This window comes from Odontomachus brunneus, unplaced genomic scaffold (genome assembly GCF_010583005.1).
Source record: "Odontomachus brunneus isolate Ranch 3 - 2012 unplaced genomic scaffold, Obru_v1 Obru_scaffold_025, whole genome shotgun sequence".
NCBI classification, from domain to species: Eukaryota; Metazoa; Arthropoda; class Insecta; order Hymenoptera; family Formicidae; genus Odontomachus; species Odontomachus brunneus.
Genome location: NW_022639475.1, coordinates 442,319 through 462,996, shown reverse-complemented (window position 1 = coordinate 462,996; position 20,678 = coordinate 442,319). Strand labels below are relative to the sequence as shown.

At 39.9% G+C, this 20,678-nt stretch overlaps 1 protein-coding gene across 2 annotated transcripts; it reads left to right on the top strand.

Annotated features, from left to right (window-relative positions):
* The first annotated feature begins 4,443 nt into the window (after positions 1 to 4,443).
* On the top strand, positions 4,444 to 20,179 carry LOC116842542 (rotatin). Of its 2 annotated transcripts, none has more exons than XM_032811906.1 (29): positions 4,444 to 4,690; positions 4,775 to 4,959; positions 5,136 to 5,303; positions 5,378 to 5,520; positions 5,625 to 5,883; positions 5,960 to 6,118; positions 6,270 to 6,374; positions 6,446 to 6,967; positions 7,071 to 7,529; positions 7,624 to 7,833; positions 7,898 to 8,104; positions 8,331 to 8,504; positions 8,571 to 8,706; positions 8,798 to 9,022; positions 9,123 to 9,384; positions 9,498 to 9,673; positions 9,777 to 10,019; positions 10,159 to 10,382; positions 10,500 to 10,760; positions 10,853 to 11,081; positions 11,173 to 11,341; positions 11,455 to 11,651; positions 11,740 to 12,461; positions 12,592 to 12,796; positions 12,902 to 13,113; positions 13,218 to 13,358; positions 13,413 to 13,542; positions 13,640 to 15,021; positions 15,099 to 20,179. In XM_032811906.1, exons 1-28 carry the CDS (start codon positions 4,645 to 4,647, stop codon positions 13,915 to 13,917), a joined length of 6,447 nt encoding a protein of 2,148 aa, XP_032667797.1. In that variant the 5' UTR covers positions 4,444 to 4,644; the 3' UTR covers positions 13,918 to 15,021; positions 15,099 to 20,179. The 2 variants fall into 2 exon arrangements, with proteins under 2 accessions (XP_032667797.1, XP_032667795.1); XM_032811904.1 differs by having other exon boundaries at positions 10,500 to 10,787.
* The last annotated feature ends 499 nt before the right edge of the window (positions 20,180 to 20,678 follow it).

Below are 20,678 nucleotides of genomic sequence, written 5' to 3'. Positions count from 1 at the left end.
AGTGAATATTTATTAATTAATGTTAAAAAGATAATCATGTTTGATAGATACTCTCAAACAGATATCCAGATTTTAATTTTGATTGGAATCAAATGAGTTGAATCTCGATTCAGTTGAATCGCGATTACATATGTTATAATTATACACATCATAATTTAATTGAAAAACTTGAACCTAACTCTATATAATAATCTGAGTATCTCATATGAGACGAGGTTTCAACCTGACAACTATTAATACCGATCTAAAAGTGAACGGTGTAGGAGAAACAAAAGAGAGACTGATATATGAGGAAACATATATGTGAAAGAAAGAGGATACATTCATTGGTTATGTGATCATTTTTTCTCCATAGTTCTCGCCATCAACTAGACAATTAGACGAGGAAAGAATCTTGCTCTCTGTTGTCCTCTCTTACTAATGCTGACTTCATTCCTTCTATAGCAATGCGCAATCTATTCTGCATGTCTGTGCTCTGGAAGCACCGAAAACGTTCTGTCCGCCGTAGTAGTAATAACGGTAAGGCAGGGAGGGAATCTCTCGTTCTTGGCGGATAATTTCAGATAATAAAAAGATGGTGATATTACGGCCGCTCATGTTCCGCGCGCGCAGTTATGTAATAATCACATAATTGCGTGAGGAGCGTGCGAACAGCGCGCGCCGCGCCGCGATCATCTCATTGACGACTCATTTCCGGCGCGCTCGCCGTCGCGAAGCCGCTCGCAAGTCGCGTTTTTTACGGTAACTGCAAATCTGCGACCGTAACAAACGCGGGGGCGCATTGCGCGAGCGTGAGCTGCGGTTGCATTGCGTTGAATGTGTTTATCATTAGCGACTAGGAACGCGAGAGCGCGCGCGCGTTCACACGACGCTCATTAGAACGGATATCTGGAAAGCCGGCGGGCCTGGCGGAATTTTCGTTTGAACGTGTCAAGTGTCAAGTGGCCGCGGAGGTAATCGGAGAGAGCGCTGACATTATCGACAGTGCCGTTTATTCGATATGAATACCTCGGATGATTAGCGCGTCGCATTGTAAGGACTGATTGCCGCGCGACTCTGGCAGGCTCGTTAATTTCACAATTTGCAGTTATTTCGTTGTTTCGCAAGTTCGCCGCGACGTTGTTACACGCATCTCTGCATTCCCGCGGTCTGTGAAAGCCGTCGATAGTGTCCGCGCGCTTAAAAGCCCGCTTGGACGATTTATAATCTCGTGACGAAATACCGGGATGGAGTTGCGTTTGCAATTTTGTGGGCGCCGTGTGATACGGAAAATATCCGAGGAGGATTATAAATGCGCCCACGCACGCACACACACACACACACACACGCTCGCACGCACGCGCGCGTGTGCATATGTATGCGTGTATGCATATGCACATTTGTCGTGCGTGAAATCTTACCGGACGACGAATCGTTTTATCGTTTGCGAGACAAAGCTTCGAGCTTCATAGACACACCCGGTATACCGATGAAGATATCGCGAATCCGATGATTCGCAAACAGTCGATCGTGGTGCTAAAGACGGTAGTCAAAAGGCGGTAGGTTAAAGGAAGCGAATTATACCAACGACTCGATTATTAATCTTAAATCTTTTGTATGTTTATATGCAGTTAAATGATGTTTGCGATAATTACGTAATTCAGTGTCGTAAAATTAATCCGATTGTAATACCTTACACCTACACGTACCTCGTTAGCGAAAAAAAAAGCATGTGCTTCGAATTATTATCCTTGTAATTTCGTAAGATGATTAAACGGACCTTTGAAAATCTTCGTTGCCGTTGATCGTTGAATATATAAGGATCACCCTCACTGCCCTCCCCTATCTCCCCTATCTCCACCCCTACTCGACTCGGCTTCGTGTTATTCTTAACGTTCTATTATGACGCAAAGATAAAACTAAATATTCACTTCAACTCTGCATTAAAATACATTGCGCGAACAAACACTTGCTCCCGTTGCTTCATTTTAGCGTTACTCTTTTTGGCCACCAAAAATACGCGAAATTCAGCGGGCTATAATTCATGCATAAATGATAACGATTTGGCGGGAGAAACATTTTACAGCTTAAAGAGAGAGAGAGAGAGAGAGAGAGAGAGTCTTTAGTTTTTAAATATTTCGATGAATATAACATTTATTTATTTTTCACGACGCGCTGCACAAATGTTAATCGAAATTCGTCAAATGCCAAGATCTTTGATAAAGTTTGTTGAAATATGCTGCGTAAATAAAAAACAGACGTGAATGATGTGTATACGGTCTCAAAGTGCGACCATTCCCCTTTAATTTACATACTCACAAAATGCGGTGTAATTTTTTTCACCGAATTATTTAATGTTGAAGCAAAAATCGTCCTTCTAGCTTGGGTCGCTCACAGAATGCGAACGAATTGGTACACAACGTTCGTTGAGCAATGAATAAAAAGTTTAAATGGTCGTCTTTAACATGCATTTATAATATTTTTTAAAAACATACGTTTACAATGTAAACAGTCAACTAGAAGATGGAATATTGAACGATCGCCATTTTTCATTTAACATGTGCATTGACAAAAACGGAAACAATGTTAAATATTAATACACTCGAAAACTAGAGATTTTGAAAGTACTTTCTGAAGCGTTTCAATAGCGTCGTTTTACCAAAATTACTGTACATTGAGTTTTACTTAATTATGTTTTATATAAAATAAATGTTTTATGTTTTATATAAAATAAAGATGCACTTTACTAAAGTGTCGAGTCGTATTTCTTGAAAAAGATAAAAATGTGTTTAACTCACTTTTATGTCGTGCTATTACCTCGAATCTGTAGTAAAACTAGTGGCGGCTCGTAGCGGAAACTTGGGAATTAATAAAAATTACGGGTCGAATTGTAAGGAACGAACAGTTAGTCAAGACTCGAACCTTTTTTAAGTCAGGATTCAAACCTTTGGCAGAACACTAACCTTTGGCAGAAAGAAACTTTTTCTCGATACCGCTAGATGGCGCTAGCACAAATAATGACAATAACCCCTTATTCCTGCTGGCTAATTACGGGTCTAAAGAATTATTAAACTTATGATGCGTTTCTATAAATCTTAACGACATTGTCGTTATTTTTATGTTATTGTTGCGCAGCTCTTCTATCATATATTATACCTGCGCAAGAACAACATAACGATAACGACTGTCGTTAAGTATTATACCAGAAAGAAGCCTGAGAGCGGCTATCAGCTTGATTTTAGTGGCCAGAGCTAGGTTCTAGAGATCCTGTAATGAGATCGGATATTATATGTCAACGTTTTGATTGGCTGTACCATGTTTGGGACACGCTTCCGGTTAGGATCATTAGCTGAATGACAACACAAGCGGTGGCCTGTTCTTTTCAACTGCATTGGCTGCACTGCTGAACTAGTGCAATAAGTTAAAGTGAGATAAGTATACTTCCGGTTTGGTCTCAAACATGGCGAATCTACCCTTACGAAAAAAATATGAAAAAACCCTCAATTTTGGGTGTTAACACCCAAAAATTGGTGATGAACACTTAAATTTTAGTGTTAACACCTAAAATTAAGGATTTTTTCGTATTTTTTTCGTAAAAGTAGTATCTACAGGGCCCTTATTCTTGAAATAGTTGCGTATACGTAAGTTTTACTGCGCAGCTATTTTATGGTATGATTAAATCTGCGCAGTAAAACTTACGTATACGCAACTATTTCAAGAGTAAAGGCCCAGGCGACCGATCTCTTATTAAAGGATCTCTACTAGGGTTGCGTTCCGAAATTTACTGTCAATACTGAAATTCTATAGTTCATGTCACATATACTATAGAATTTCAACACTGGCAGTATTTCGGAACACAGCCAGAGTTGGATGGATGACCGGCATACCGCTTCGGATTCGAAATTATCGAGGGATAATTTGCGAAAGTTTTAGAGTGTTTGACAATCTTCGGTTTCTAGCAGTTATAAGACATGAGAAAATTAGGAATTAGTTTTTTTTTATGAAACAATAAGAATAAATAAGACGTTGAAATATCAAGGCGTCTTAAGATGAGAATACGGCTCTGTGATTGGTTCATGACATCTTAAAACAGTATTTAAGATGATCTTAAATATAAGATCGGACTATAAATACCGGCCTATGTCCATGGATCGGACTATGAATACTGGCCAGAGAGAATTTTAAAATGGCGGTGTCTCTAGTGGTCTGTTCTTTTTAGCTGCACTGCTGAACTGCAATAAGTTAGGGTGAGAAAAATATACCTGTCTTACTTTAACTAATAGCGTGTTCTACTGGCTCTGGGTTAATCGCTCAGAGAGCGATTAATGACGTCATAAGTCTCTACTAGCCAATCATAAAGCTTATAAATACTTGTTCAATCAATAAACGTAGGCTGAATAATCCAGAGTGGGTTAACCCAGAGTCAGTCGAACATGCTATTGTCTGTTCTTTTCAGCTGCACTGCTGAACTGGTGCAAAAGTTAGAGTGAGAAAAATATACTTGTCTCACTTTAACTTATTGCACCAGTTCAGTAGTTAGTTGAAAGGAACAGACCAATTGCATCAGTTCAGCTGAGAAAGAACAGACCATAGATTTGGCGGTTAAATGTTCAAAACCAGCTGCCAGATAACCTGCGATAATCGTGCAAATTACGGTTGTTTACAATGTCAGGCACCGGTGGAATAACGTCTATACACGTTGAAAAATTGGGTGAGTAAGAGATATAAAAAAGTAATTTATTATTTATGAAAAATATTAATGCTATTATATATTTATTTACTGATATTATTTTAGGCCACACTATCGAGGAGATACGATTGCGTGCGTTGGACAATATTATTTCCAAATACGATTTTGGTTTCGGATGTGATTGTGATGCTGTTAAAAAGGAAATAATTCTGAGGTTATTCAATTTGTTCTCTTTCGAGGCAATCCCTCAACCTGAAAAAGTATTGAATTTGTTGTTAAAGCTGGTGCAGGTATTTAAATTGTTTTATTTATAAGTATAAATTTAAAAAATGATATTCTATTTAATAAAAATTTAATGATTTTATTAATTATGAATAAATACCTTGCTGAACACTATTAATCTCAAACATCTGATGTCAATCACATATTTTGTAATATTTTTATTAATATTGATTTTTGTTTTTAGGATAGTAAAAGTTATTTAAATGCATTTGGCAAACTGAGATTTCAAAACGAGCTTCATGAATTAAGAAGGAAGATCTCTCCTGAATGGCATACAAAATTGAACAAAATTGAAGAAGCTGTTCTTCGCGCAGGAAAGAGTGGAACAAATAAACTGAATGCACACATTAAGGTATATAAACATTTTTATGTTATTTCTTACATGCATAACAAGGAAAGAAAAAGATAATTTCAATTAAATTATAGGATTTTGCTACAAATACATCTTTAGAACATGACAAATATAAGCCACAAACACGAAATTATAGTAAATATAAAAATAAGGATTATGGGAGAGAAAGCTATGAAGAGTTATCTACTACTCACCATCTAACATCTGTTTTGGATAAGTAAGTATATTATACAAATTAAGGCAATATTCTATGCTCTTTTATTCCTTTTTTGCTTAGATGGTATACTATATATTAAGTGAATATGCATTGTTTTTACATAGTACGATACCTTTTGATATAACATTGGAACATGAAAGTGATGCACGAATTTCTAAGACAACAGAAGGTGGTATCAAGTGGCTAGTAATGCCATGGCAGCCACTTGTTACATCAGACAAAGGAGTACTTACCGCAGTCGAAGAAGCTCTTAACAATAATATTGATACCAATCTCATATTACACACATGTCAGTTTATAACAAATGTTATGATGCAAGATTTTCCAGCAGAAGTTTTCTTGCAACGACCAGTGATAATTATGGTAAATATTCTATTTTAATTAATTTAACAATTTATGTCAATGCATGTAGATGGAGTACATATTTGGAATATTACAGATACTTCATGGTCTCCTTAAATCAAGCACTGACGTGTCAAAAACTAAAGTTGCTTGTGTTGTTCCAACTGTATTGAAGACTTTGCGTAAACTGACACGTTCTTTGAGGTTTCGCATCTACTACTATTGTGAACCTTGTGTTGCAAATAAAAAACAAAAGGTAAATGAAAAAGCAAATATATAAAAGATGTAAATTAGAATTTAATTCGGTAACAAATAATAATAGTAAGTAACGACAGTTTCCATTAAAAGTCCGTTTTACCTACTTCTTTCACCTATTCTTCTATTTGATAATATTTATTTATTTATAGTTACTAGCTAGTAAACTCGATAGCAATGTCTACGTATCCTCGGAAGCCGGAGATAGTCCAGACGGTGGTGTACCTGAAGCTAACTACCAAGCGTATCAATCGGCAGTGAGTATATTTTGATACGTTTTATCAAGTTCTCTGTTCTTCCGATCCTTTTACGATGTTACTTGTTTCAGGGGACCAGTGACAGGAGTCAGAGTATCAGCGAAAATATCGACGACTCCGTGTTGCAATTGCAGCAGATGTTACTGCCTGTTTATTGCGTGGAGTCCCTGAAACTTGTTCTTTCGCAATTAAGCGTACCCGTCGACTCCAACTTTCCTTTACGAAACGTCAAGTACGTTATGGACCTGACTCACGAATTGGTGCAACTGTTAATAATTTGTGTGATGCCGAATATTTGGCTCTGGAATGACGGTACAGCCTTGAGGATAAACGACGACTTGAGAGCATTGCTTCATTTAATGGGGGAACTGATGGAGTATTTTGCGAGCTGCAGTAACGTGGATCACTTGAGAATTACGTACCTGCATCTTACCGTTGTTACCATGAGATTGCTGTGCAGTATAGTGCCGTTGGAGTTGGCAGATGTTGTCATACCAAATACTTTAAAAACATCCATAACGACTGCCATAATGGATGCGCCGATATTTTTACTGCATCCAGCGTTGCACTCTATGTTTTTAAAATATGCCCGCGTGAGTGATTCAGTTATTTGTTTTCTCTGTTTTGCGTGCTGCCGATACAATGTGAGTCGCGCATTTCAATTTACGTTAATATGATCTTTTTTTTCACTTACAGCAATTTCAAAATGCCCAAGAGCTGGCATCGATAAAACTGTTTGATGAAACTAAAATCGTTACAAAGTCCATGCAGGCGTCTATTTCTATATTAAAAGGATCAATAGAGCAGTCACCTTCGGAAACGTTGAAAGTGTTATACGAGTCTAAACTGAGTTTATCTTATCATAAAAATTTATCTATCGTTAATATAACTATAAAGTTTTTACGAGATCTTCCAAAATATTGTTTAAGCAACGAAGACTGCGCGTTAGTGACGAAACTGATACTGTACTTACTAGCGAACGCAGACTTAGATGTTCAACATGCGACTTACGTCGAATGTCACACTCTGGTCGAAAGTATTTTAGGAATTGAATACAGTAGAGAAAAATTATCATGGGAAAACTTGACGTTTTTGCTTGAACCAACTGTTTTGACGGAAATTATTTGTCATGGCGCAACGAATGAAGATAGCAGGGTAATTAAAATTTTTCGAAGTTTAAGTTTCGAATATTAAAAAATGAAATTGATGTATTTGACAAATTTAATACAGTTCTGTATTTTGTATTCAGATAAATGAGATGTCGAGAGATATACTGGTGCTTATACTGAAGGGAAGAATACAGATGGGTGAAACTGGATGGCTGAAGACTTTAGAAGTTTTTGTTCCTGTGCTACATCTTTTGCAATGTCACGCTGATACGCTCACACCTTTAGGTCAATGCGTGACCAAAATGTTTGATCCTGATATTTCCAATAATATACAGTTGCCATTTATTGAAGTAAGTATTGTTTAATGATTTCTTTTTGTATTTTCTCATTGTTATACAAGTCTCTTAATTTTAGGTATTAAAAGGCAATTTAAGATTTCTCTACGCGTCAGATAGTGACATTCGAGAAGAAGCGTTATGTCGTTTAATCTGGCTCCTTGGAAAGGAAAAAGATTCTGTCCAAAAATTACCGCGTTTGTCATCTTTACACGGCTTGCCTCTTAATTCGCTTTGCATATTCGAGCGTAAAAACTTCGTCAAGCGATCAGAAGGCAATTATCAGGTTACACGTTTACATTCAGAATATTTTAGAGTCTTATATATGTATATTTCCTCTACTTAATTAATCCTTACTTAAGTAATCCTTTACTTAATTAAAAACCCCATTTCGCTCTATATTTTAGTTTTTGTTTTTTTTAGGTGTATATATATATATATATATATATATATATATATATATATATATATATATATAATTAAAAATATTTACAAAAATATTTTATTTGCAGAGGAGCAATATGTTATCAGTGCTAGAAATGCTGAACGAGCCAAATGTAGATCCAAAGATACGGAAATCCGCATTAGTACAAATTAGCGTGATGCTTTCCGACACGTCGTTGCACAAATTGTTCGTTAATCAAGGTGGACTACCTCTAGTATTGGATATTTTTAATAGAGCCCTGGTAAGTTGTATTTTATAAAAGCAATTAGTAGATACTTCTTATTTGATTTCAGAATGTTATTTTTAGGTAGAGAAGGATTACGTGAATTATCCAGATTCTGCGATACCGATAATCAGCATATTGAAACAACTCGCATCTTTCGAATATTCCGTACGATACGAGTTGTCTATCCAAATTGACATTCTCTTCAATATCATAAGAAGTATATATATTTTTCTCATCATATCTTTTTCTCTTTCTCATTATTGTTTTAATCTTTCCCAATTTTATGCTGACAACTCATTGTATTTCAGGCCTCTTCCTGTTCCCAAATAACGAATGCGTGAAATCTGACGGTGCGCAACTACTATGCTTACTTCTATATAGCGAATATATCGTAAAAGTCAATGAGAAAGACGTGGAAAATAGTGTTACATCGCACATGTCGCTGCCCTGTATTGTTCTGACAAATATGAAATTGCCGTTTGTCTGCAGATCTCATTGGAAGACTAGTATACACAGGCGATCCAACATGTCGTGTGAGTAATTTTTTAATTGTATTCGTAAGGCCTCTTAAATGGAGACTACGTTATCGATTGTATGTAAAGTAATAAAATTCTGTTCGTTTTAACTTTATAGTACTTCATGGCAGCAATTCGGTGGCTCAAACTTTTATCCGACAGTATTGGACATGGGAGTGGAACGACGGTGTAAACATGTTATGGAAACATTTAGAGGACTTAAATGACTCCGAAATCGCATCGAAATTGATGATTCTTGAAAATGACTTCCTTTCTCTGCGATATAGCTTCCCTCAATACTGTTGTCAACTGCAACTCTACAACATTCAAAATTCCACTACGCATTATAGCGTTATATGTGCGTTAGATTACCTTACAATGTAAGTTATTATTATTAGTATTTATTATTAATGTGTGACGATCGTTACTGCTATTATTAGCATTTATTGATTCATCTATTTGAACTAATTGGTCTCGTTATTGACTTTTTCAGGTATCTGAGATTTTATAAAGCGGTCGCACGTGACGATGAAAAAGATATCGACTCGTTGCCGTGGGAGCAAACGTTCGAGCGGTTTCTATCGTCGCATCCCACGAGCAAAGAGGACTGCGACTTGTTCGTAGACGTTCTAATTTTCTTACAATTGTATCTGAATGTTGCAAAGAGTGGTAAGATTACAAAAAAATGTTGTTTCTTCAATACAAATTATATTAAGAATATCAAATTATATTAAGAACATCATTATATCAAATCCTTCTTTGATACTTTTAGGGAAGAGCTCGTGGATCGGAAAAATAATGAAAAATATGACGAGATCGTTGGCGGATTTGTTTAAGAATTTGGAAATTGACAATCAAGACGTACACCAATCCATACTTAAGTTGGTACGTACATGCTCGGCGATTGAAAAGCTGGAGAAATCTAACGACGAACCTAAAACTACGTGGATTCGATTCGTGGAGTTTGTTGTTTCAACATTGTGCTTCGGAGATCAGCAACATTTCTACAATCTCGGTTTGTACTCGTTCTCTAGATTTATATGATTTTGTATTCGCTATAGTAATAAAAATCTCTCTGTTGTATATATTTAATTGTGTAAAATGTGCTATCAGAATTATCATTTCTTTTTTTTTTCTTTTTGTGCTTATTATAGCTTATCTTGACTGGTTGCTAACATGTTTGACGTATTTGATCGGACAGTGCGAATGGAAAAATCATAGGAACCTACTAGTATCTCTTTGCAATACGCTAATCGAGTTAATTATATCGTTTCACGGTGCTGGTACTGTTAGTTTTATGGGCTTGTCGATAACAAGGAACTCGATAATATGTCTCAATCATTCGTTATATCAAATGCAAGTGAATTTTAATAAAAGCGTAAGTACTTTCAATTTGATAGAGAGTGTATGTATTTTAGTATGTGTTATTATTATAAATAGAATAAGATTATTTAGCATTAATTGTCTTTAATGCAAATCTGTCGAATGGGTGCAGTCGTGGATAGTATTTTGGTACGAAGAAGGCCGGTCGTTGAGCTGGTTACCCGTGTTATGGCAAAACAGGGATCCTCTGGTTCGCGCTTCAGCTTTACAGTTACTGGCGGGTCTGATGAATACGCTACACACCGCGTCGCAGCTCCTCAACGCGATCGCGATGGCACCGAGCGATTTGTGCCACACGTTGCTGCAGTGCATCACAAATCGTGAGGAATCTTGCTTAGTGAGGGAACAAGCGTGTATTGCATTTTGCAACATGGTGAAGAATTCCGTGGCCTTCCAATGTGTAAGCGAGAGAGAACATCGTCCACTCGAAGTACATACTTTAAGAGATGATTTCTTTGCGCGCAGGAGGATTCTTTGCAACCGCAAGCCATCTTAATATACGTCGAGCAATGCAACACATATCATGAGATCAGTGTTCTCTGCGCCAATATCTATACGTTAACCACGTTGGATGCCGAGGAGTCGGAATATCAAGGAAACGACGGCAAGGCAACTTCCGTGCAGTCTGGTTACATTTCATTGGTACCACGCATTGTGTCGCATTTGTACAATTGTCAGGATGAATTACAACCCTGTAATTATATCATTTCATTGTATAGCAAAACATCAGCTATTTTTTTCCAGAATTTATGTATTCATCTAGCTGATTCATTGGTGTTTTTTAGTTTCCGTCCGAGACTCGGATGTAACAGACGTGGATACTTGTATGCAGTTAATAGCGACACCCTCACTTATTGCAACTGCTTGCGCCTTATTGAACAATTTGATATTTATTGGACAACACGAGGTGGTCGCGCAAATCTACGAACATTCCATCGATAAGTATTTATTCGGGTATGTATGTACATGTTTGTATAATAATAATTACTGTAACACACACATATAAATATAATTTTAAATAATCTTATTGTACTTATAATACATTATTTCATTTGGTTTCGTTGCAGATGCCTGACTGAAATTCCCAAAGATGTTAGAAGCAGGAGAAGTTTGAGCCATTATTCCGACACGTTAGAGATGTATATTAATATCTGCACGGTTCTAACAAACTGCATCACTCACAGCAACCAGTATATGACCGTGGTTCTCTTCTCCGCGGATTCACTCTATATCTTGTTTTGTCTTTTGGACATCAATTTGTATCGTATGTATCTTAAGCTTACTCGATATAAATATTTGATCTTGCAATGATAAGTAGTTCGCGAATCTTCTAATTCATGCATTGATCGTAGAATCAACTGAATCACACTTGACACATCTGCGCAACAGATTGTGGACGGAGATCTACAACTTCATAGCCGTGCTCTCTTTAACGGAGGACCAGCATTTCGAGGCCATTCAAAGCGCTCTGGAATTGTGCGGCGCGGAAACAGTGATGGCTTCCATTTGCCTAGCGATTAAGGACTCCACAATAGATCTCCGAATGAGTGCTATCAGTTGCTTGGCTTTTCTGTTGTCTCAGGAGATTCAGAAGGACTCTCTGGGACGAAGCAGCATCTCATTGCAGACGGTGCTCGACACTAGCGTGAGGTATATCGCGGCTGAGAACAAAAGCGACGGCATCTTACGAGATGTTATATCGAGCGTGAACAAATTATCAATAAGGGACGCGAACGCATATTCAAGAAGGTCGAATGAAAACAAGAAGGACTCGTCACGTCCGACAGACGACAAGGCAGCGAGTCAAGAGCAGATCACGATAGGTAGCGAATTGTGCGAACTCCTGCTGCATCTTTTTATCGCGCACAGCTACACTAAGAAGAGTTACAAACAATCGGAAGATAAGGATCTCATTGTGGGCGCCTTAACCAATCTGCTTTGCGTGTCGAAAGAGGCGAAACGAACAGGACTACGGGGCAATCTGTCCGAGACATCGCTAATGATCTTAAAAGAACAATACGTCAAGCTGAATCTTCAACCGTTCGAACTTTATAAGAAGCAAGCGGGAAGAAAGGTATGAGATGCCAGGGTTTTCCCACACTGACTATTGTTCAGATTGTACGCACACGGAATTTCCGTTGTGGTTTCCTGCACGATTTCTATTGCAAAAATCTATAACAATCCATTTTTTTCTGTTTTGACAGACTCATCCTCTGCTGCACGATATGAACTGCATCTTTATGCTTCTCATGAATTTCATGTACGAAGACACGTGCGTTAAGGAAAGCCTGATGAAGGAGGGCTTAGCGGACGTGGTGCACAAATTGTGGGCTTGGATAGCGTTGAACAAAACAGTATCAACGTCCGCTTTGAAGCTGCTGGCGACGTTCACGACGAAATGTACTCTTGGTAAGCTCGGCTAATTATCATCAGCGTTGAGTCAGATATGATTTCTCACTTTGTTACGCAGTCTTTCTTCATTGACAAACTCTATTCGATTTCTCTTGTTTCTAGCTGCGCAATCTTTAACGTTAACGACAATATTGCCGGGAAGTGGATTAAGAAAAACGCCAAACACACTGGCATTGATACACGTTATCATGCAAGTGACGTGCAAAGAAATCGACAAAGCCGACAAACTTTTCGATAATCATAAGTTGCACTTTGCATTTCACATTCTACGAAACGCGGTGCACGTGCACGAGTGCAGAGTTTGTATTTCAAAGGTAATTATTGTTCATTCTTATATTTTATAAAAGATGAATTTAACACGATAAAGCTTCGCGTGAATATGTGTTGTTTTTAAGCATTATTTAATCATGGATTGCAGGGTAACCTCCTTCAGTTCTTTACTAAAATACATCCCATTGTAACTAAAAGAGCGAAGCCATGGCCATTGGTGGAAATGTATTGCCTGGAATTCTTAATAGATTTTACTTACTACGAGGAGGGACAGTTGTGTGTGTCGAAGGTAAAATATGCGAACGCTCATTAATTTCTTAATAAGTACGTAGCAATATTTTAGGCTGTCGACGCTTTGGACGTGTTAATCAACTTGGCAAAGTGTTCCTCGTCGTCGAGTAAAGTTCTCGCAATATCGATACTACGCAATTTGTCGTTCAACATGACAAATAGACCCCGACTTCTTAGCTCAGGTGAGCAAACCGGTACAATTGTTAACATGCAATAATACGATGTGATGTAACGCCACTTGTCACCGGCCTGCGCTATATATCTTCGCTATTTTCCTAGTGGATTTCATCAACTTGCTGCATGACATTTTCAAGAACGGCTCGCCCTGCGAAGTTAATCTAGCTGGCTCCATGCTGTGGTCCTTGATCAGCAACAACCAGAAGGGAAAGCTCATCGCGCGAAGCGCCGGCTTCTCCCAGAGCATACGAGAGGCTCTTGGTAGATTCTCGCTGGTGAGCGTTGACGCTACCAAACAGGAACAAGAGCTAGTCAAGGTTCTGCAATACGTACTGACTATCCTCAGTCCGGTCGAAGCGAAAAACAGTGGTACGATATAGACTGCGTTCGGCGAGTACTACGGTTGAGTGATCGACTCTTAGAAGATGGATGTAATCGATGGATCCAAAAATATCTCTGAAGACATGTATTATCTCTGAAGATAATTTTTGCTCAATGGTTGCACAACTCTTGTGTTCGCTGAGCGAAACTTTTTTTAGTTGAAATAGCCGACAGGCTCGCGAATGTTGTACATAACTATTTTTTCAATCAATGTTACAGCTGGCGCGTATAACGCGTTCCGGTGTGATATCAGACTCTATATTATACATTAATATATTGTAGAGACGTTGAATATATTTTCGTACGACGAGATCGTCCGCAAGCACGACTATAAATCAGATAATAGACCTCCCTCGCCATACACGCGCGCTCCTCGGATTTCATTTGCAGGCGCTCGACGATTGAAGATAATGTGACTTAATTTCTGCGATGAGCGAAGCGCGCGCAAGTAACACTCCTGCTGCGGACGCTAACATTCCGCAGAGACCTGCCTGCGAATTGTATTGCTTATTGATCCAATCGGGAGAACGATCTCTCGCATTCGATCGGGGAGTTTCTCATGAAATTAATTCTTTTCAAAAGATATTCTCCGGGAAATATCCTCGTTGTTTTGTGCGCGTCTTCGCTCATGGAACGTTTCTCGCCGTGTTTGCTTTCAGCCGGGCTTGAATACCACGGAGCCATCGCCAACTGTACACGATAGCGTTGCTCGTTGCATAATGCTGCGGCATTGCAACACTATTGTGCCATCCGCCGTTAACGCCGACGGCATTGTCGCACCGTGCCAGACGCGAAAAGCCGTTTGTTTTTTTCCTTGAACATTCTTCGGGAGCTATAAAGGCTGAAAATCTCAATAGAGAGTTCTGCCGCGATAAAGCGAGCCGTCGCACAGACGGTGCGCAGATGAGAAAAGTGTGGCGATGATCTTTCGGAAAGAAGGTATCTCGAGTAAGCCATCGGTGAGTTGGCATTATATTAGCTAACAATCGCGTGACGTGAAATCTTGTTGCTAAGCTCGAGAATGAAAGACGCGGAAGATCAAACACGGCAATGAAGAACAAGCCGTAAGATAAGAGGTCCCATTTAGCGCTAAGAATACAATTGTAAGCGTCACGGTATAGTAATCTACGCGCACGCGGATGGTGAAATATATTAAGAACACGGATATATATATTTCTAGGATATCACGCATACGGAGCAAGCGCTCCTCCGAGCCGAGTCGAGTCGAGCCGTGCCACCCCGCTCGTTGCCGACGAGTCGATCGGTCGACTTTCAGGTCAGCAGGTATACGAAGGCGTTATGAGGCTGGTTAAAGAAAGCAACGGATCGTCGTGCGGCGACATTGACCCAATTAAAGAATGATAAGAAGTAAAGGATACTCCGTCGTCGCATGAGCGTGTCGAACCACGCTCGACTTCTATCTCGCAGGACTGGAACTAGGTTAGTGCAAGGTCCTTGCTGACGTGCCGCGACATGTATATGTATGAAGTTCGTTCTCTCCGGACCTGTCCTTTCGTGTGAAAAATGTCGGGCATTTGAAAATCGCGCGAGCGGAGAAATGTACCACGGCATTGGCGCGAATTGTGGACGAAGGGACCGAGCGAGCGAGCGAGCGAGCGAGAGGCGCGTTGAAAATCGAAACGCTTAAAAAGGCTTAACACGCTTCATATACGAGCGTGGTGTTCTAATTATAGCCAAGACCTCTCGCGAATCGCGTCGCCATATGGAGAGCACGATCGAGGCAGAGGCAGAGAGCGCGAAGGGTTAAACAACAGGCTTCGTGGCCAGCGTGGCGCTTCCCGTGGCCGATTGGCATTCAGCGGATCGGCCGGTCCACCGGCCATTAATTGCCCATTATATCGTAACGTGGGTGGGCCGCGGAGTGCATATCCACCTCTTCTGCCTCCCGCGCCAGGCCTCCCTCTTTCAGCTCCGGCGTCCTCGAATAGCGATGGGAACGACACTCGGCGATTTTTCTTCGAGCCTCTCCGCACGGATCCTGTTTGATCCCGGGACGAGTGTAACGAGCGTATGTCCGCGGATATGTGCTCTCAGCCTCGTTCTCGTTCGTCTCTCTCGTGTCTTCGGCCGAAACCTGTTCCGCGCCTCGCCTGTAAGTTCGCCCGGCCGTCGTTTTTCAAGGTTCGTCGCGCGCGATGCGCGAGCCGACTCGGGCCCATCGCTAGCTGCGAATACATACGGAGGCATAGATTTAATGGAATGGTGGAGCGGTCGTGCCGTCCATCGCGTGTATATTGTGTTCCAGCGGGCACGCTCACGTGACACTCGGATAGATTTGCGTCAATGGTGACCTCCGCGCGCTCGCTCCGCGGCCACGCATACCGCTGCTATGCCGCCTTGCCCCGTACGCGTGTACGCGCGCGTGGGACCGACCGCGAGAGCGAGAGAGCGGCGAACGAGACAAGGCTTTTTCGACTCTCTTCCTCGTCTCTCTTCCTCTCCCTCCCTTCTTCCTTTCCTCCCACCCTCTCTCTCTTTCTCTCCGTTTCTCTGTAATTCTTCGTTGTAATTTTTCTCCGCGATTAGACGCGCTCGTCGTGGCAGATCCGCAGATTTTTCTACGACGATAACGAATCTGACTGGCCGGTCGACTAGTTGACTGGCTGTTTTCCAACGAGTATTGGCGCCGGGTAGACGTTAAAAATCCCCACGTTGTCGTGCCGTCCGTCGAACCCGGGAACGCGAAATCGCGCTCGAAAATTTCCACGTTTAGCAGCGGCCTGTTTGCCCGGCGAGTGGCGGCTCGTTAGCGCTTTCGCGCGACTCTTCCTCGGCTCTCGTCGCCGTGCCTTGCCAATGCTGACGCACGAATTTCAAGCCGAAGATACCGCTAGCGAGAGAATAGTCGAGTTTCTCTTGATCGTATTACCATGCACGTATCCGCTTATCCGCCGTTTTAGGGCCGAGCAGCTCTATGGGCGAGGGAAAAAGAGCGAATATTGCTGAGAAATAAAGGAAAAATAAAGGAAAAATAACGAACGTGTCGACGTCAATGGATATAATTGTCGCCGGGCGCGGGCGATCGCTGTCCTTTATTCTGCGAACGTGCGAACGATGCGTCACGTGTACACATGTGCAGTGTCTAAAGTCGCGTATCGGAGAGACGACAGAATTGGAATTGATATCGCCTATCGATTGTCCGGTCTCGTTTCTATATGTGTAAATAATATCGTAAATAACGCGCGTTATATTACCCGCGTGCGTCGCGTCGCGTCGCGGCTCTACGCTTTTGCGACCGAGCGCGGCTTATTATTATTATTATTATTATTCTTGTATATACGACTCTCTCGCAGAGATTCATCCGTTTGGCCTGTCGACGTGGCCGGGGGTTCTCTGAATTCAGAGAAACAGGAACCAGGGACCCGGGGACCCCGAGGAACCTGTTCCGACCCGCCGAATTTTATTTTTAAACGTCTTTGATGCAACGCCCGATTCGTCTTCTTCGGTCTCATTAAATTGCTAATCGCGCGCAAAGACGTTAACGGCTCGTAAAAATAACAATAGACTTGCGCGAATCGAAAGTGACGTGTTGACGCTTGTTTTTCACTCGTCGAACAAAAATCTGTCGGGCCGCTTCAAGGAAGAAGCGATCATGAGTCTTTTCTCCCAGCGTGAACGCGCGAGAAACGAACATTTTCGTGTGCTTTCACATTACATGAATTTCCATATGTTTTCAATTTTAACGTGTCTGAGAAGAAAACGATTTACGATCGATCTTCAGATTCGCCATCTCTCGATCTTCAGATTCGAGGTCTCTCTTTAAAGAAGCAAGTTTTGGTTTGGATAGTCGAACAAATAGGAAATTTTGTAGATTCTTTTCAAGGATATAAATAAAGATGTCGATATAAAGGATTTCGGCCATATTATTTATCATTGTTTTAAGTATAACAAAATTGCATTTTTGTTTAAAGGGAAAATGAACATTTAGAATAGCAACTTCTTTTACCTGGGAAGTAATTTTGAAAATTTGCCAAAGAATTTGTACTCAAACTTAATATAGGACTTATTCAAATTTGCAAATTTAATACAGTTTTTAGATTTTCTGGTTCCATTTGTTTCAGATTATTGCACGAGCTCTAATAAATTAATTAACTATAATGTCGTCCACCAACTTAGAGGTGTCCGGCGACACTGTGCTTAGCAGAAAGAACCTCGACATAATTTTTACTTCTTAAGGTAATTTTTTTTTAAATTAAAATAATGATGAATAGTATGGTCCAAATCCAGTATTAATATTTTATTCATTTCTCTAAAAAAAATTCGTAAAAACCTCTTGTTCGTTCGGCCATCTAAACCAGAATCCCTTCCTAAAAAAAAGCCTCGACGGCCAACGTGGAGATCAATCATGAATCCTTTTTTTTCAAAGTGAAGTCGTAAAAATTAAAAGCATCTAATCATGGAATCTAATATAAAACCACGTTCGCGTTAGGTAAAAAAATTCATTTTAATTTTTTTTAATTATCTAAAGAACTTTCCCTTAAAACACAAAACCATCGAACGCTCGAGGGAGAAAGAAAGAGGCACCACATAATCGCACGTTGCACCAGTTTTCCGTTACGTATGGGATTAGATAACGCCAGAGGAAGCGAAGGCAGGAAAAAAGATAAATTCGTCGTGTTCATCGCGCGATAAAACAACTATCGAGACCGAAGATACTACGTATTTCACGGTTGGTCGTGACTTCCGGCAAACGGCTCACAAATTACGAATTACCTCATAATTTTTTTTCTCGTTATACGATGTATGGTGAATAAGAAGATGTCGGGTGATCTATGGGCGTCATCAGGTCAGCAGCACAGAGTCGAATTGGTAATTATCGTCACGGTTAATTATGAAACAGTCGTCATCGATTCGTCGCGCGACGAATTCCGGCTGACCTGGATGTAGTGCTTTTTTCTTTTTTCGAGACAATACATCAGCATTTATACAATTGGATTGAAAAGAAATAGATTCTTAGGAGAATCATCTGCCGGATTTTTTATTATTGTTGACAGCGAGATGACGTCGATCGCTCAGCTAGATGTCAGACGTCCACTTTCGTTAGTCGCTCGACAGATCGCTCGCAAACTCGTCGTCGTTCGCGCTCTCGTTAGAAAAGGAAAAGCCTCGGCAAGGGTTTAATGCGGCGATTTGACGCGAGACGCCGACGTAAAACTCACGAGGCGAGACACACGTTCGCCGGTACGCTCGTCAACGTCGGACATTGTTATCATCATTGTCGGTGCGCGTGGGCGTGCACGTCCAAGGGCGATTCGAGGAGCGAAGTCGCGCTCGATTAACGTCGAGAGGAAGCAATCTCGTTAAAGATGCTCTATTAAATTACCTAAACGAACGTCGTGTCGGAGAAAAGTTGCGGGAAGAGAGTCGCCGAGCGAAACGGCCGCCGTTGCGTTGCGCCACGACGTCGAGTTTTCGCTCGTCGATTTGCTTGCACGCGCGCACATTTTGCGATAGTTCAACGTATTAACGCAGCGAATGTCGCGGAAAGCGAATATACATGTCTCATTGTATCGGCCTGCATGTCGTCTCTCGAGCAAAAAACGAATACGAATGCGAGAACAATACGGGAAAGCGTCCATATTCTGGACGCGTGTGCACTGAGGAAATAAATGCTCGAGCATTTATTTGTGGGATATGAAGTATTGATTTCACAGATAAATTTTTGAAGTATTCTTCGGTGTATTCGAACACGTTAAATCCCCATGTTAATAGTTATCAGCTGAAATTGGTATCACATAAGATACTCAGATTTTTACTAGCTGTTAGGTGGTAAGTTTCTCTGCTCATTTATGATATATTTATGTGATATATTTACATCTGTAATCGTGGTACTCAACTGATAAAACTCACATCTAGCTCTATTTAAATTCATGTCTAAAGTCTGTACTAATAGTCATCACTTGAAACTTGTCTCAGGTAATATTTAGATTTAAATAATTAGATTTTTATCTAGAGTCACAGAGTTAGAAAGTTTTTCGGTTGAATTACGATAAGATTGACGTTTATATCTGTAAATGGCGATTTAATTGAAAAAAAAAACTCATCTAACTCTAAATTGAAATCTGAATATATCACTTGAGACGAGTTTCAAATAATGACTATTCATACGAGTCTAAGCATCTCACTTGAGATAAGTTTCAAGCAGAAACTATTAATACGGACCTAAATGTGTCTTCCTGATTCTCAACGTTGAAACATCGTCATAAAGTTCATATAATAAAAATGGAATCTGAAATTTAAGAGGCGTATTTAATGTCCAGATTTATTAACCAGGTTTAATATGTCCAGGTTAATTTAGAATCTCAGCAATCGCTGATTGGTGCTTCCAGTTTACAGCACTCCTTCGCGGATTTTATACTAGTTTATATTACTAGATTATATACTAGTGCAAAGTTGGGAACGTTACTTAAAAAAAAGTAACGCGTTAGCGTTACTAGGAAAATAACGGTTTGTTACTTTTTTATAATAAAATACGCAATTGATTTTAAAATGAAATTATTGTTTTTGAGTTTAAATTATTATTTTTAATGTAGTCAGTTTTTGCAATTTGAGGTTCCTAAAAATTTTTAATAAATTTAATAATAGGTATACTTGGTGTAATACACACATACACCCTTGTTCACACATGCACTTTGTTTCTTACAAAAAAAAGAGAGAATTATATTAAGCGTATCTGTTATTATTAAATTTACTAAAAATTTTTAACATCTAGATTGCAAAATCCAACTTTGTACAAATA

Excerpts from the sequence above, each read along its gene's own strand:
- LOC116842542 (XM_032811904.1), top strand. The coding sequence starts at position 4,645 with ATGTCAGGCACCGGTGGAATAACGTCTATACACGTTGAAAAATTGG. Across the intron at positions 9,674-9,776 it reads TCTGAATGTTGCAAAGAGTG|GGAAGAGCTCGTGGATCGGA; the intron begins GTAAGATTACAA and ends TGATACTTTTAG. Across the intron at positions 12,797-12,901 it reads CACGACGAAATGTACTCTTG|CTGCGCAATCTTTAACGTTA; the intron begins GTAAGCTCGGCT and ends TCTTGTTTCTAG.